Here is a 16,342-nt window from a genome sequence, read left to right on the forward strand (position 1 = left end):
TTGCAGCTTCCTGTAATGCGGGGGTGGGGGGGTGGGTGCAATTAAACTTGGCTTAGATGGGCTACCAGGTGCGACTTTTGAAAACACAGTATCTGTAAGAATCACCTCCGTGTTAAAGATGCAAAAAAGGTCTTCATTCCACGTTCCACGTAAAGAGTCTTCTCCATACGTCAGTGATAGTGTACAAATAGGTAATTATGAAGAACGTCTTTTAACTGAACAGTTCATTACGAAGCTTATTCATAGGGTAGACAGAAGAAGACTTAATGAGGATCCTTCCTCTGAAAGGGGAGTCATACTTTATCTTTAACCAATATTTCTGAAAGCTGGAATTTTTTGTTCCTCTCTTGTCCCGTCTTGGAATGTCACAGTATTAATACTGGCTAACTTCAATTCTTAAATTTCTTTTTTTTGAGAGTTTATTTATTGATTTGACAGACAGAGATCACAAGTAGGCAGAGAGGCAGGCAGGGGCGGGGCGGGGCGGGCAGGGAGCAGGCTCCTCACTGAGCAGAGAGCCCAGCACACAAGGAGACTCCATCCCAGGACCCTGATTTCAGGGCCTGAGCCTAAGGCAGAGGCTTAACCCACTGAGCCAATCAGGTGTCCCCCCCCTAACTTCAGTTCTTGCAGAAATCTAGTTTGCAGGCAGTAAATAGCTATGCACAGATTCACTCTCTTTAATTGGCAAAGTATGAATGACAAACGTACTTCCTTAGTCATACCAAGTATGCAAATAATCCAAAATATTGTGACAACACGTTGTCACAATAGTTGATCAGATGATGTGTTAGGGTGTGCCCCGGATTCTGACAGTCTTAATATGTCAGAGGTCAACATAGGTGTTGGTTAGAGGTTGTCTAATCTTTCAAAAAGGACTTTTTGCAAAGGGGAGGTAGTTACTTGCAAAATGTGCAAGATGGAAGTGACTTCTTTTCTTTTGGTGCATCTATGGGTAAAATGGCTAATGTAGGGAGAGGGTCAGTGTTGAACAATTAGAATCTGGACAAAGTACTTAATTTTTTTTTTTTAATGTAGTACATTCATTCAGTTGAAAACAACACAGTAATTTAGGTCAGCTATGTGGTAAATTGTTTTTTGTTTTGTTAGAAGCCAGTTGTGTTTAGGTCCAGCTCAGTTTGGAGTAAGGCTACATTTTGCATAGCTGCATGACTTGCTTTGGTCTGGATATATCAAACTGTGGTTAGTAGTTGACTAAGTACTTTACCTTGAGAGTATCATTTCTTCTTATACATGGAAGTAATATTGAACAAGGAGCCCTACCTGATTTTCTTAACTAAAATAGCTGGAGAACTCTGGTTAAAAATGATCTATAATAAGAAACAATTGTTGATGTCTTTTTCTTTCCTTTGTGTTTTTTTTCCTCACATGTGTATTTATTTAAATCGGTATTTTAAAGGAACACCTGCAGGTAATCAAAATATTTTTGCTCGTAAATATGTAGAAACTTGTGTACGTTTCCCCTGACCCATCAGACTGATGAGAGATGGGCCATAAAACTTTACTGGGAATGTACAGAAGAGAATTCTGGAAAATTATAAGGAATACAAAGAAATTGCTTCCTAAAGGTTTTGGAGTTAAAAAAAAAAAAAAAAAAAGACAATGCAGAAAAGGCAAAAACAAAGAGATTACATGGAAGTGGAAATTTTATCAGCGAAGCCTAGGAGTAGAACAGTGTCAGTCTCCGCCTTAGAGTCCATGCTCTGTAAGTGAATAAACATGTACTCAGGAGAAAAATATAAGAATAGGACATATCATAAAAGCAGGGATCTTTAAAACTTTAAAAAGATTTTTAATTTAAAAATGTTCAAGAGTATGAAGCAAGAAGATTTACAACCAGAATAGAATAACAGGAGAACCTCAAAACCCGCAGGAATGTAGACCGTGCCCCACTGGGCAAATCATCCCGGTGGTTGATGACTCTCGGGGCTGTGGTAGACTTTTCTGTCACTAAGCTTAAGAATCGGATACATCCCATGACTACAAGTAACCTGCGCCAGGCCCATGCTTTGTACATAATGGCATAGGAATCGTGACTTGCCACGTTTGATCTTTGGCAGTCTGAGACAAGATGTTGAAGGAGGCCTGGTTTGCTTTTGGCTCCCATTCATGCTCACATGGGGCTCTCCTTGGAACCAATCCTGTGTTTGAGCCCTTTGTCTTCCTGTGGCCCTCCCCCTGAGACCCAGTGAAGATTTTTCCATTCTGGGCTTCCTTTGCTGCTGTCTGTCTCTCTGCTTTAAAAAGAGGATTGCTCGTTACCAAAAGGCACACTGGTTCCAAGGTAAATTTGATCTATAAAGTGCATCTGTATATGGACCAAATACGTTCATTCAAGTCTTCACCCATTCGCTTGCTAGACGTAGGTCAGATAGCGACAGTATATCCGGTACTTTTCCAGATGCTACAGACCCAGCATGGAAGAGTCTTCTGGTGAAGGCCCGAGGCAAGTAAACAGGCAATTATCATGTGGTGTGCTACTTCCCAATACAACTACACCCTGATTGCTGGGGGAATGCTCAGACAGGACACCTCATGTGTCCAGTAGGGAAGAGAGACTGCCAGAGAGGCTCCCAGAAGGAGTTGATGCCTGAGCTGTTGAGTTGGAGTCTTCCAGATAAAGGGGATGGAGAGTGGAGAGTCTTCCCGATGAAGAGAACAGCATGTGCAAAGGCCCAGGGGCAGAGAGACCTGGTGTGCTCTTGGCACCCAACAACCATAATGCCCGTGGAGCTAATTAGACAGGGTGGAGGATCAGGAATTACAAAACTATCCCGTAGCATAAGTATGTAAATTGTTGGTCTGCACGTGTATGCAAATGTGTGCTCTTTTTCTAAAAATAGTATCTGATAGAGATTCTACCAACATCCAGCTGGACCTGGGGAAGAACCTTTAAGAGACCACTCTAGGCGTTGCTGGGTATGAGAGTGCTATGAGTTACTCACACTCTAGACCGATTCACACCCAGAGTGGGGAATGAATAACCAAAAATAGGTAGCACACACTGAACTCACTGGTGATTAGGTGGGGACCCGAAGGCCCCCAAAGGGCTCGCTCATAGATACGGGTGTGAGATACGGGAATGCTGTTCCTCAGGGGTTAGTCATGGAGTCCTGGCTTCTCAGGGTTGGAAAAAACCTTAAAGATAATTGAGTCAAGCCCTCTGTCTGAAGCTTACATAACCCGATCATCATATCCAATAGTTGTTGGAACATTTTGGTCTCTGCCTGATAATCTCCTGTGACAAAGCATTTATCACATACTGGGGCATTTAATTTCAAAGTCAGCCAATTCTGATTGCAGTAAGGCCCTCCCTTAAGGGTATTGTACTAAAATCCGTCTCTGACTCTCCTTAGCCCTCATCCTACTTCTTGGCTGTAAGAAAGTATGGATGGATGTTGAATAGTGTGAGAGTGCGGGCCCCTGACTTATGGTGCCTGGGTATGTATTTCAGCTTTGAGATGAGTTAGCTGGGTGACTTTGGGCTATTCACCTGTCCACGGCTCAGTTTACTCATCTGTGAAATGGGTCACATCCTAGCACTCACTCCCTGGGGCTGCTATGTAGGACAAATAATGCATGCATGGGACCTGTTTATGCAGAGTGAGTGTTGAAAGGATACAGCCATTGTGGTAGTCGTTATAAACAATTGTTACTCTCCTTCCTTAGGACGGTCTTTCCAATATTTTAAGACCTGCATATTCCCCACATCTTCTCGCTTCTGTCACAAACACTTCTCGTTGTGTCTGTTACTCGTCACTTACTGGAGGGTTAACTTTCATCCTCCACTTGGGCCGTACCCTTTGAACCCAAGCCTGGGTCAGTGCCTGCCTTACAGCCCCGAACTTGAACATGGCAGTTTATTTGTATGTGACCAGCAGAGTAGGAAAGAGCCACCTTTACCTTCGTTCTAGATAATGTGCCTCTTTTAATGTAGCCCAAGGTTGTATCTATGTCTACCAGCTCTATCATACAGGTTCCTGATGGACTTTATTCCTAATGAGGTACCCAACAATTTTCCTCAAGGCCTTCTCCTGGGCCCAGCAGTGTTCAGTGACACTAGTCTGGAGAAGGGAATCAAAAGCATGCTTATAACATCTGCACTTGATAGTGGCTTTGGTTAAGCTGGAGAATTGGCAGGCACGAGTGGCATAGAGTTCCATAGGAGTATTTGGTAGGGCCACTAAGAGAAGAAGAAAGGGGGAAAAAACCCCATTGCAAATCCAAAGAGGGAAGGTCTCTAGGGCTAGGGGGAAGAACCCAGGGCTTTGCAACAGATGCTGACTAGTCTGGGCTCGCATATCACACTGTATGCATTGGGCCCCATCATCAAGGGAGAACTGGCCTTTGGAGGATGGTCCCCAGAACACGGGAGCTGGTCATACATGGTGAAGGAACTTGCAGTATTCCATCGAAGCAGGCGAAGGCTGAGGGGCTCAGTGACTTGTAAATGTAGGCTTTTAGTAACTGGCTTTCGCTCCTGGGTGAGCTTTAATTCCTATCTTCTGGAAGATAGAAGGCACACAAGAAGGCTGTGGGGTCAGACAGACCCAAGTTCAAATCCTGACTTTGTCTAGTGAGGTACTTAACCTCTTGAAACCAGTTTTCCTCATCTGTAAAGTGGGGATGAAAATAATACTTCCCTCCCAGGATCACTGGGAGGTCTTGATGAGCGCCGAGCACGGTGCCTGCCTTCTAATTAGTGCTCCGTGTAGGAGCGCTATGACTCTTCTTGATCCTTGGGGTCAGACGGGGCTGTCATAGGTTGAGTGGGACAAGAGTAAAGCTTTCACAGAGGGAACAGGAGTGGCTAGCTGGAGCTGAGGCAAAATGGGAAATGTACATACTTGATAACAAAGTAACAAGAACGAGGTGATGAGCTAGTACAGTCCAGTGCTGTGGGCTGGCGCTGTCTAAATGTGGCAAGGGACTACCGCGTGCTTCGCGTGCTGTTAAAAGAGGCCTCCAGTAACTTGAGGTGACACACTTCTTGAATGGAGGTCATATTTCCAGGAAGCCAAGACCCTGCGCTGTTCTTCGTTTTCCTGCTCCATGCGGGAGCTGGCCCAGGGGAGTGCTCAGTAAATACTTCATTTTAAATGCAGTGACAGGGGGGCCTGGGTGGCTCAGTGGGTTAAAGCCTCTGCCTTCAGCTCAGGTCATGATTTCAGGGTTCTGGGATCGAGCCCCGCATCGGGCTCTCTGCTCTGCACAAAGCCTGCTTCCCCTCTCTCTCTCTGCCTGCCTCTCTGCCTACTTGTGATCTCTCTCTGTCAAAAAAATAAAAATAAAATCTTTAAAAAATAATAAATAAATGCAGTGACTTCACCTCTCCAAGGGCTGGAGTTGTCCCCTGCTTGTTCCCTGACTAAGAGCCATGCATCTGTTTGTAGGGGACAGCTCTGATGAGCAGTCCTGGAGCCCGAATGAATAACCCTGGGACGATGACAGCTATTCTGGCGGCAGTGGCCCGGTGAGGGGCCCGCACATCTGCCGAGGAATCGGGTGTTCATTCTTGTCCCATGTGGTCTACATTCCCCTTCAGCCTCTTCTGCGCTTGAAATAGCTTTAGTGTCACTTGCATAGTTTCACGATTCCCGAATTCATAATCTGAAGTCGTAATATTGCTAATTACACCGGGGAAAACCTTGTGTTTTTGAATCTCAGTTCCCCTCGAGAGAATATTTTAAACATATTTTAGGCATGTGCTGCAGGTTCTAACTCATAACAACATATCTTATTAATTTATTTTCATATTTATCATTATAATTATCCGTCCTTGTAATTTTTTTATTTTTTTTTTTTTTTACTCTCTTAAAATTGAGGTCTACTTCACATGCTGTAAACTACACAGACCTTAAATGTCCGGTTTGTTGAGTTTGAACAAAAGCAGCCACACTGCTCCCGGGATATACGTCTTTTAATTTTTGAGTCAACTTGTTTTTGAAACCTCTTGTTCCAAGTGCTGGCCTGTTTGGGAGCTCTTGGAGGTGAAAGGTCACCTCTCTCTTGTTCAGAGCTGGCTTCTAGACACAGTGCCCGGTGCCTTTTTGCACTTGGAAAATACCAAGCGAGCAAGTAGATGTGAAATAATTCTGCCGCTTACTGTATTGATGTAGTACTGTCAAATCATAGCTCTGGCATAACACCTTATTTTCCAGAATCCTCTATGATCATCAGTTTATTTCCATGCTCTCTCTCTCTATGCGTCATTTGTGAGTAATAGCTATGCAGACTAACAGGTTAGCGCATTTTAATTGGAGACAAGTCAACTTGCCCTCACAGTTTATATTTATGCAATCTTTATTTTCAGTCTTTTGGTCATGGTAGTCACGCTCCCTTAGATAAATAATTTTTAAAATTTTGACAATTAATTACTCACCGGGAGGTGGAAATACGATCAGGTCTGACTAGGGACGTGTTTCTGTTACATGCTTTCTCTGGCTTGCTGAAACTCTAAATATAGTCTCTCTACACTGTTAGGATTACACAACAGTGACATTAATTTCAAACACGGCCAGGAGGAATGTGATCTAAAGTAACCAGTCTCTGAAGGTGTGTCTTTATGATCTAAAGTAACCAGTTTCTGGAGGGTGGGTCTTAAAAGAGAAGTTTGCTGAAATTCTCACCCTCCTGCCTGTTTGTTTTGTTGTAGGTAATCACTCCCCAGAATGGACGCTATCAGATAGACTCTGATGTTCTCCTCATCCCCTGGAAGCTGACTTATCGGAATATTGGCTCTGATTTCATACCTCGGGGGGCCTTTGGAAAAGTGTACTTAGCCCAAGATATAAAGACTAAGAAAAGAATGGCGTGTAAATTGGTACGTAGTTTATACCAGACATCCTGCACGTATGTGTTTGGCATCGTGGCCCTTGTTAGCTTGCTTTACTCAAAGCCGGTTACCATTTGGCTGGATCTTATGTAAGAAAGAGCGTCCTGTCCAAAGACATCTTTCTTCTTCTTCTTCTTCGTTGATTTGCTTGCTCCTTGGGGCTGCTCAGCCCCGAAGTCTGTTTAAGTGCGTAGTTGGTTTTAATTGAGTTTGCCTCGATAAAAAAGAAAACGTTGCTGGCTTCTTTAGCAGGAGCAGGATAACATCATCCCTCTTGGGGCAGGGTGGGAAGGAGGGGTGCTCTTCCTGCAGGAGCAGATCTGTGTGCACCTCTCATCCCAGCCACAGGGGAGGGAGCCAGGCAGAGAACCCAAAACTGGGAAGGCCGCAGCCTTTGCAAGACTGCAGATGAAAGGCTTGCATGTAAATAGACCAATTATTGCAAAGACCCCATCTCTTCTCTTTTTATTTCTGAGACGTCCCTGCTTTGCAAGACTGTCCAGGCTGGACACGTACACACCCTGTGACCCAGAAGTTCTACTCCCGTGGGCACCCCCAAGAAGCACGCATGCGTGCTCACCAAAGGCTATGTACTGACTCTTCATCATAGCAGTCTTTGTCATCGTCCCAAACTGGAAATTCTCCAGGTGTTACAGTGTGGTGTACTTACATAGTGGGATACTATACAGTAAAGAGAAAAAAAAAAAGGTTTACCGTTGTAATAATGGAGATGAATCTCATCACGATATGTTAAGCCCCAATAGCCAGATCCCAAGTAAGACCTACTCTATGAGATTCCACTTCTGTACAGGCCCTCGAGAGGTGAAACAAATCTGTGCTGGTGGAAGTCAGGACAGGAGGTGCCCCTGCTGGGCAGTGACTGGCAGAGGTCAGGAAAGGGTTTCTGGGGGCCCGGTAGAGTTTTGTTTCTTTTCTTTTTTTTTTTTTTCAAAGATTTTATTTATTTATTTGTCAGAGACAGAGGGAGAGAGAGCGAGTGAGCACAGGCAGACAGAGAGGCAGGCAGAGGCAGAGGGAGAAGCAGGCTCCCTGCCGAGCAAGGATCCCGATGCGGGACTCGATCCCAGGACCCTGGGATCATGACCTGAGCCAAAGGCAGCTGCTTAACCAACTGAGCCACCCAGGCGTCCCTAGAGTTTTGTTTCTTGATCTAGATGGTGGTGACGTGGGTGTGTTCAGTTGAAAATTCATTGAGTTTGCTATGTAACCAGTTTTACGCTTTTTAGTATGTCTGTTTCACTGTAAAGATTTTTAGGAGTGCAAGAAAATAAACTCCCTTTGGATTTGCTGAATATGGCCTTAGTCTATGTTATTGGAATTTAAAAAAAGAGCAACAATGTATTGGCCTCATTTGTTCCTTTATAAATATGTGCTAGAGTATCTGTTATCAAAAGAAAACAAGGAGATATTATAATAAGCCATTTGAAGCTTTCATTTAGAAGAGACATATTCCAATTCTTTTAAAAGAATCTAGTGACATTCTAGAAAGATCTGTTTTACAATTTCATCACAAAAGGCATGGAAAAATACATTTGTGGGTTTGTTTTCCCTAGAATACTTACATTTAATTTTTAAGCTATATTTTTTTTCTTGAAAAGAAAACCATGTAAAATGATTAACAACCCCCCTAGCAGATTCAAAAGAATGTAGGTTGAAGAATGAGATCCCTTTCCTTGAGGCAACTACTGTGAATGAGATCTTATACATCTTTCCAGAAAATTTCTATGGACATGTATTATATATAGATTAAGAGATTTTTAAAAATGGGAGCATAATACCTGTACTTCTGTATCTTGCTTTCTTTATCTGATACTTTATTTTGGAGACATTCCCTATCTATCTGCACTGAAAGCTCTACTTCTTTATTATTGATTTTTTATTTTCCTTAGAATAGGTTTTAAATGCATTGTCAGAGCATGAGTTGGGTTCCAAAGACATAATATTATTTCATGACAAATGGAAATATTGAAAAGACAACCTAAAATCTAGGTGCCATAGATTTTACACGTAAAATAGATGGGAAATGATCTCTCTTTTGATTCAATTGTAAATGATTCTTTGGTTGGATTGCTTCATTCTAAATGATAATAATATTTTATATTTTGTTCTTATTTTCTTATTTGGAACCATTTACCTAAAGCTGACACCATGTAAAAGCGGGTTTGGGGCAGGTTTTAACTTGTCAGCATAATTTCATGCAGATCATGATATCCTCAAAGGCATTTATTTGCCCTTTGGTTTGTGAATTGACCTATCTCATATATATTTTTGTCTAGAATCTTACTGGTATGTTTGTGTTCTAGATTCCAGTAGATCAGTTTAAGCCATCTGATGTGGAAATCCAGGCCTGCTTCCGTCACGAGAACATTGCTGAGTTATATGGTGCTGTGCTCTGGGGTGAAACCGTGCACCTCTTTATGGAAGCCGGCGAGGGAGGGTCTGTTCTCGAGAAACTGGAGAGCTGTGGACCAATGAGGGAATTTGAAATTATTTGGGTCACAAAGCATGTTCTCAAGGGACTCGATTTTCTACACTCAAAGAAAGTGATTCATCATGATATTAAACGTGAGTTACCTTTGGATGTGTAAGCTTTTTGGCTTAGAGATGAGCCAGACAAGAGGTAGATGGGTTCCTCTCTTCAGTCTGAGGATCCTTGGTGCTGGGGAGGACAGCTGCCCTCAAGCACTTTCCACCTTCCTCCCCTGTGCTCCTGAAACATGTTTCAGCATCAAACGAGATCATGAAAGCTTTCCAAGTCATGAGGAAGGGTGATTATCCAATTGTGGAAGATCACGGCCACATATCTATTAAGTACTGGCTACGCTCTTTCTCATAAGTCTTTAATAAATACACTTTAAAACACACTCAGAGTTACATAGTTTTTGAGAAACAAAGAGCCTTTTCATTCTGAATACCATTTTGGTAATAATTCATTAAACATGCCTTCACTGACTGCTTTCTAGGAGTAAGATGGTGGGAAACACACTGCAAAGACCCATGACCAACCCCTTCATAATCAATGCTACATTGAACTGACAAAACTTTACTTAAAAGGAAAGTGGCATGATAATAATAGGCTTTGACTTTAGAATTTGAAAGTACAGCTTGAGAGCATGATAATATTTTTTCCAGCTTTGTTGAGCTATAACTGGCTTAACCTTGTGTAAGTTTAAGGTGTGCGATGTCATGATTTGCCGTAGGTATATATTGCAAAACGATTGCTCTAACCGGGTTAGTTAACACATTCATCACCTCACACAGTTATAATTGTGTGTGTATGGGGAGAACTTTTCAAATCTACTCTGTCAGCTACTTTCAGATATATAATACATTTTTTTTTAAGATTTTATTTTTTTTTTAAAGATTTTATTTATTCATTTTTTTTAAAGATTTTTTTTAAAAGATTTTATTTATTCATTTATTTGAGAGAGAGAGAGCACAAGCAAGCAGAGAGAGAGAGAGGAGGAAGCAGGCTCCCCACTGAGCAGAAAGCCTGATGCGGGGCTCGATCCCAGGACCCTGAGATCATGACCTGAGCCGAAGGCAGAGGCTTTAACCCACTGAGCCACCCAGGCACCCCTATAATACAACATTATTAACTGTAGTCACTGTGCTGTGTATTATAGCCCCCAAAACTTGTTCATCTTATCGCTGGCAGTTTGTACGCCATGACTGCATTTCCCCACACCCTCCACCCTCGGCCCCTGGTAACCATGATCTGTTCTCTGTTTCTATGAGTTTTGTTGTTTTAGATTACACAAAGTATTCCTCTTCCTCTGCCTGACTTATCTCAGTGATTTCACGTAGATCTTCAAGGTTTCATCCATGTTGTTGCAAAAGGCAGAACTCCATCCTTTTTCATGGCTGAATAATAGTCTCTTGTATATGCGTAAACACAGACATCATATTTCCTTTCTCCAATCATCCGTTGTGGACCCTTTGGTTGCTTTCATGACTTGGCCATTGTCTCTCAAGCGTTATTATTGCGTGCAAACATTTACGCCCACATTAACTGCGTTCTTGGCACATCTGAAGTGCTTTTCACTTGAATTCTCACCTGGATTAACCCTCCTCTTGATATAATGTAGTCATCTCAGTAGGGAGCACATTTCAGTCTATTCTGGTTTGGGGCTTACTTTAGATGATATTTTTATTTTATTTATGGGTATACAGACAATTTTATCCTAAAGAAATATCCCCTCTTTATAGCTAGCAACATTGTCTTCATGTCTACAAAAGCTGTTTTGGTGGATTTTGGCCTAAGTGTTCAAATGACTGAAGATGTCTACTTTCCTAAGGACCTTCGCGGAACAGAGGTAATTCTATTCCCACAGGAAAGGTCACTGTCTATCTTTAAGAATAAAATTTAAAAATGTTCTGGTGTTATTGCAGAAAGGACAATAAAGGAGAGGAAAACCATTGCATCAAATGTTATTATCATTGAAGCATATTTATTGAGCACTTGCTCTGTGCCAAGTACTAATTTTAGCATTTTAAATGCATTGTATTATTTAATCCTTGTTACAACCCTATTATCAGTAAATACTGTTATCATAGGCAAATTCTATTATTTACAATACGGAAATAAGCTTGAAGAAGTTCAAATAAAGTGCCCAAATTACTCAGCTAGTGCCAGATCTGGGACTTAATCCAATTTTCTTTGGAGTCTGAATTCTAACTACTGTGTAACATTTTAATATAACTAATGTATATATTCTTAGTATAAATGTATGTTATATATATTCTTATATATCTTTACATATTATATGTGTATATAATATAACATAGTTCTTATGTTACATTCTTAATATAACATAAGAATATGTTTTGGTTCAATTAGTCATAATTGTCATAGTTGTTTATAATATATGTTTAGGACCAACAACTTTTTAGGCTTATCTTTATAGAGAGCCTATAATAAACCTCAAATTTATTATGGCACAAATAAACTGTATTTAAAGATATAAACTAGCTCTAATATTTAATTCATTTGTGAAGCAAAAACCAAACCAAACCAAAAACTTCTCTGAATATAAATGAGATTGCAAGGAATGCATTCATGGGCTTGCAAATAATACATTTAATTTCACATATACCTGATTGGGCTGAATGGTGGATTCATGTAGAAGCATCAGTCAAGCATCACTGTCTGTCAGGCTGTTGGGGGAATCAGGCATGGAGTTAGCAATGCCCTTGGTGGTATGTTAGCAACCCCCGCTCTTTGGCGAGAGAACCTATTTTAAATTTTCCTCAATTATTAAAAAAGCAACAGTTAAGTGCATAGTGGATTATGATGGGCATGGGTTTGGATGCAACTGGGAAGGAAAATAGGGGTAGAAACTGCCTCCTTGGCCCATGCTTAATTATCAGAGCCTGCCAGCCCCATGCCCTCTCTCTGCTCTAAGTGCCCACAGCAGATGGAGAGAGGGCACTTGACTGAGCCTTTGCCTTAAGATTACCAGGTCTGGAGGCACCTGCATGGCTCAGTCCATTAAGCATCTGACTTCGGCTTAGGTCATGATCCCAGAGTCCTGGGATCAAGTCCCAAGTTGGGCTCTGTGCTCAGTGATGGGTCTGCTTGTCCCTCTGCCCCTCCCCCTGCTTATACTCTCCCTCCCTCAGTTAAATAAATACAATTTAAAAAAATATATTGTCTGGTCAGTCTTCGTATTCAACCAAGCCCTTAGTCTAGCTCGTAGGTATATTGCACCGAACCCGACTTCAGAAGAAAAACAAACAAATAATCATCATTGGAGACTAAGTTTATATCAGCTTTTTCTTAACTCTCTCGAGCTCTCCTGGGAAGCAGAAGAAATTGCTGGTATTACTAAAGTTATTCTGGAAAAGGCCTGAGGGAGGACCCTTGATAGTTGTCTTTGAGCAGAATGATTTCTAGAAGAGAGAACTGTAGACTTCTTAAAAAGAATGTTTTAGTCCCCAGATCTTAAGACTACTTCACCGAAGCACAAAATCCAATAAGACTTCATGCTTCAGACATGTTTTTTTTGGAAAATGTTTCAGCATATTTTGGCATTAATCCGAAGTTCAGATATGTGACATTCTACTCTTTTTCCTGGAGCCAGTTTGAGAAACAAACTATTTATGGTATTAAAGAGAGAAAATACCTTTCTCTTCCCGGCAGTGTGATCAAATCGAACATTTTGCAACGGCTGGACCAAGAAATGCCCTCCCTAGGACTGTCTACCAGAAAGAGAGTGTGTGCTTGAGCATGAGATGATAACATAGTGGTTATTCCTAAATAGTCTTTAGACTGAGTTATTCTCAGCAAATGTAAATTGCTTTTTACAAAGCGCTAAACTGACTTGAATGTTAAAGATTGACAAATTCTCTTCGAATCAGCCTGCATTTACTGTCTGTGTGGTGCTCCCAAGTACAAGTTTGCTAATGAGCAAGGTTGTGAAAGCACCATTGAACGCTTTCAGCAAGTTTGTTTTAACTCTTCCTGTTTAAAGAGCCAGTGAGATGCTGTTAGTCAAAGTCAACCACGGAGATTTACTTCCCGCTGGAACTTGATCACTTGGCCGCTACAGGGGTGTAGGTGACATCTGATTCCAAGTGCAAACTCTGGTTCCCTCTGTGTGATCTCTCGCCCGGCATTCATATTCAGAACATTAGATTGTGACCATACAATATAAGCACAGGGTTAATCTGGTTTATATTTAATGTATCATTTTTTAATTACATCACACAGAGAAAGAATAAATAATGAATGTAAATAACTAATTAGAATAGATTTGTTTTTTTTTAAGCTAGAGGGACTGGGGTAGAGGGGCAGAAGGAGAGGAAAAGGGAATCTTCAGCAGGCTCCCCACCCACTGTGGAGCCTGATGTGGGACTCGATCTCACGACCCTCAGATCATGACCTGAGCTGAAATCAAAAGTCAGATGCTGAACTGACTGAGCCACCCAGGCGCCCCTAGAATTATTTTTATAGCGTGGTTCTTTTTAAAAAATTCTTATTTTCTTCTGAGTCTGTGTTTGGGCTTCCTTCATACAAGTTAACATGTAATCCATGCATGTGTGTTTGCACACAGGCAACACCTTTCTAATAAATGTGTTGAGAGGTGAAGTGCTTTGACCTGCCCCCCCCCCCCCCCAGACGGATGTATAGTTTCCCCTGCTCTGGTGCCTGGGCCCGAGGCTGTGCAGGTCCCAGAGAGCCTCGCATGGTTCCTACTGAGCCTTTTTCATGCTTGTAGTCAGCCAACCCCAAAAGTTCTCGAACACCATGCCCGCTGCTCTGGCTCGTGTAGAGCCTGCAGAAGCCAGGGTTCCGAGCCCTGGAGTGCTGGGGGAACTGCCTGGGGTGGGGGGGCAATCAGCCACGTCCCCAGGTATGCAGGACACTGCATCCCCAAATGAGTGGTCCCCAGAATCCTCCAGCACGCTGTGTGCAGAGCGGGTTACACCAACCGTAACTACTTTGCCTGATTATTTGCTTAGGAAGGCAAGCAAGCCAGGAGGAGATGAACTTCCTCTATTGACAGCTAATCCTTCCCGATGCGTTTGTTGTTTAATTTTGTGATTATATTTAGTAAGAACGTCCGTTGGGACCCAAAGGCTCTGTGTTCACTTCAGGACATGTTTGAGAACAAGGGGCTCAGCTGAGCCTGTTTGGTGAGACAGACAGGATGAGCACGGGAATGAAAGCAAGCCAGCCAGCAAGGGTGTTGGGGGACGGTGTTGAATATGGTTAGGATGGGGAAACTGGGACATTTTCCCAGGTTTTGTAAGCCAGTTTTTTTTTAACGTATTGACTCAGAAATATATTCCAGGAACACTTATCCCTTTCTCCATAGTCAAATGATGGACAGCATAAACATTTCTTAATGTTAAATATTGATAATTAGGATTTTTTTTTTTTTAAGATTTTATTTATTTATTTGACAGAGAGAAATCACAAGTAGATGGATGGGCAGGCAGAGAGAGAGAGAGAGAGAGAGGGAAGCAGGCTCCCTGCCGAGCAGAGAGCCTGATGCGGGACTCGATCCCAGGACCCTGAGATCATGACCTGAGCCAAAGGCAGCGGCTTAACCCACTGAGCCACCCAGGCGCCCGATAATTAGGATTTTAACCACTTACTGTACGTCTCTGTACCAGCCATAAATACGGATCATTGGTTGGCATTTGTTTACTTTTTTCTTTTTTTATGTTTACAAGCAAAGACTTCCTAGAGAAGCTATTTCTGAAACTTGCCCTGCTTCTCCAGCATGAAACCAAACAGAACCTACATGTGGTTAAAATGGCATGTGTTCAGTAGTTAGCCACCAGGCCACATGGGAGGTAGAAATAAGTAGTTTGTATAAACGGCCAATTAGGACCATTTCTAAAGCATTCCACTCGAAGTGCTTCTCTCCCGTGTGATCGGTGTTACTACCCCGGGGATCTCTGCCACCTTATATCACTGCAGATAGTTAGGGATTTGGCAATTTAATGACAAACCTGAAGTGAAGCAATGTATTTGTAGTGTCCATTTAAATATCGAAAGGAACTGATATTTTTAAAAAATATTTTAATTTATTTTTGCGAGAGAGCATGGGGTCATGTGGGCATGAGTGGGAGGAAGGGTCAGAGGGAGAAGCAGGCTCCCCAGTAGACAGGGAGCCCCATGTGGGACTCGATCCCAGGACCCTGGGATCATGACCTGAGCTGAAGGCCGACTCTTAACCAACTGAGCCACCCAGGCACCTAGAACTGATGTTTTAATAAGGAAGTTAAGCCTCAGTTAGTGCCTTCCAGAACCTTGATGCACACGTCGGGGGTTCCCAGGTGGGTTCTCGGCAGCAGGCTCTCGGCTGCTGGGGCTGTCTCTGTGTCCAGCATGTGGAAAAGCGGTGTTCTTCATGAGGCTGCAGGAAAGCCTCGGGCGAAAATGCCTCCCCCCTCCCCCAAGGGTGTCTGTGTCCCTTTCCCTAGCTTCCGGGAGAACAGCAGGGACATGGTCTCCTGGGGGGCTGAAACATCCTGTAAATACGGTAAAGGCGGGTGTGCCAGCTTCCAGAACTGGGTGAGGGAAATGGATACCCAGACAGACAGGGGAGAGTCAGACTGACGGTTTCTGCTTCTTTTTTAGATTTACATGAGCCCAGAGGTGATCCTGTGCAGAGGTCATTCAACCAAAGCGGACATCTATAGCCTGGGAGCCACACTCATCCACATGCAGACGGGCACCCCGCCTTGGGTGAAGCGCTACCCTCGCTCAGCCTATCCCTCCTACCTGTACATCGTAAGTGGGGGTCAGCCAGCGCCGAGGGTACGGGGGAGCTCCCTCTGCTCAGGAGGGCTGCTGCCCCTTTTGTAACACACCCAAGTGGGATGGTGTGAACTCATGACTTGTGGGGTGGAGCTAAAAGTTCTCCCCACGGGGCTGCCTGGGTGGCTCAGTGGGTTAAGCCTCTGCCTTCAGCTCGGGACACGATCTCAGTGTCCTGGGATCAAATCCCG

The 16,342-nt window shown here is 42.9% G+C and overlaps 1 protein-coding gene across 3 annotated transcripts in view; it reads left to right on the forward strand.

Annotated features, from left to right (window-relative positions):
- Positions 1–16,342, forward strand: part of MAP3K8 (mitogen-activated protein kinase kinase kinase 8) — a 24,974-nt gene that overhangs the window by 5,304 nt on the left and 3,328 nt on the right. For all 3 annotated transcript variants that reach the window (XM_059404094.1, XM_059404095.1, XM_059404096.1), the window contains 4 exons: positions 6,677–6,844; positions 9,181–9,442; positions 11,087–11,193; positions 15,972–16,124. In XM_059404094.1, coding sequence (XP_059260077.1) covers positions 6,677–6,844; positions 9,181–9,442; positions 11,087–11,193; positions 15,972–16,124 — 690 coding nt within the window. The remainder of the gene's footprint in view (positions 1–6,676; positions 6,845–9,180; positions 9,443–11,086; positions 11,194–15,971; positions 16,125–16,342) is intronic.

The sequence above is a fragment of the Mustela nigripes genome, chromosome 6 (assembly GCF_022355385.1).
Source record: "Mustela nigripes isolate SB6536 chromosome 6, MUSNIG.SB6536, whole genome shotgun sequence".
NCBI lineage: Eukaryota > Metazoa > Chordata > Mammalia > Carnivora > Mustelidae > Mustela > Mustela nigripes.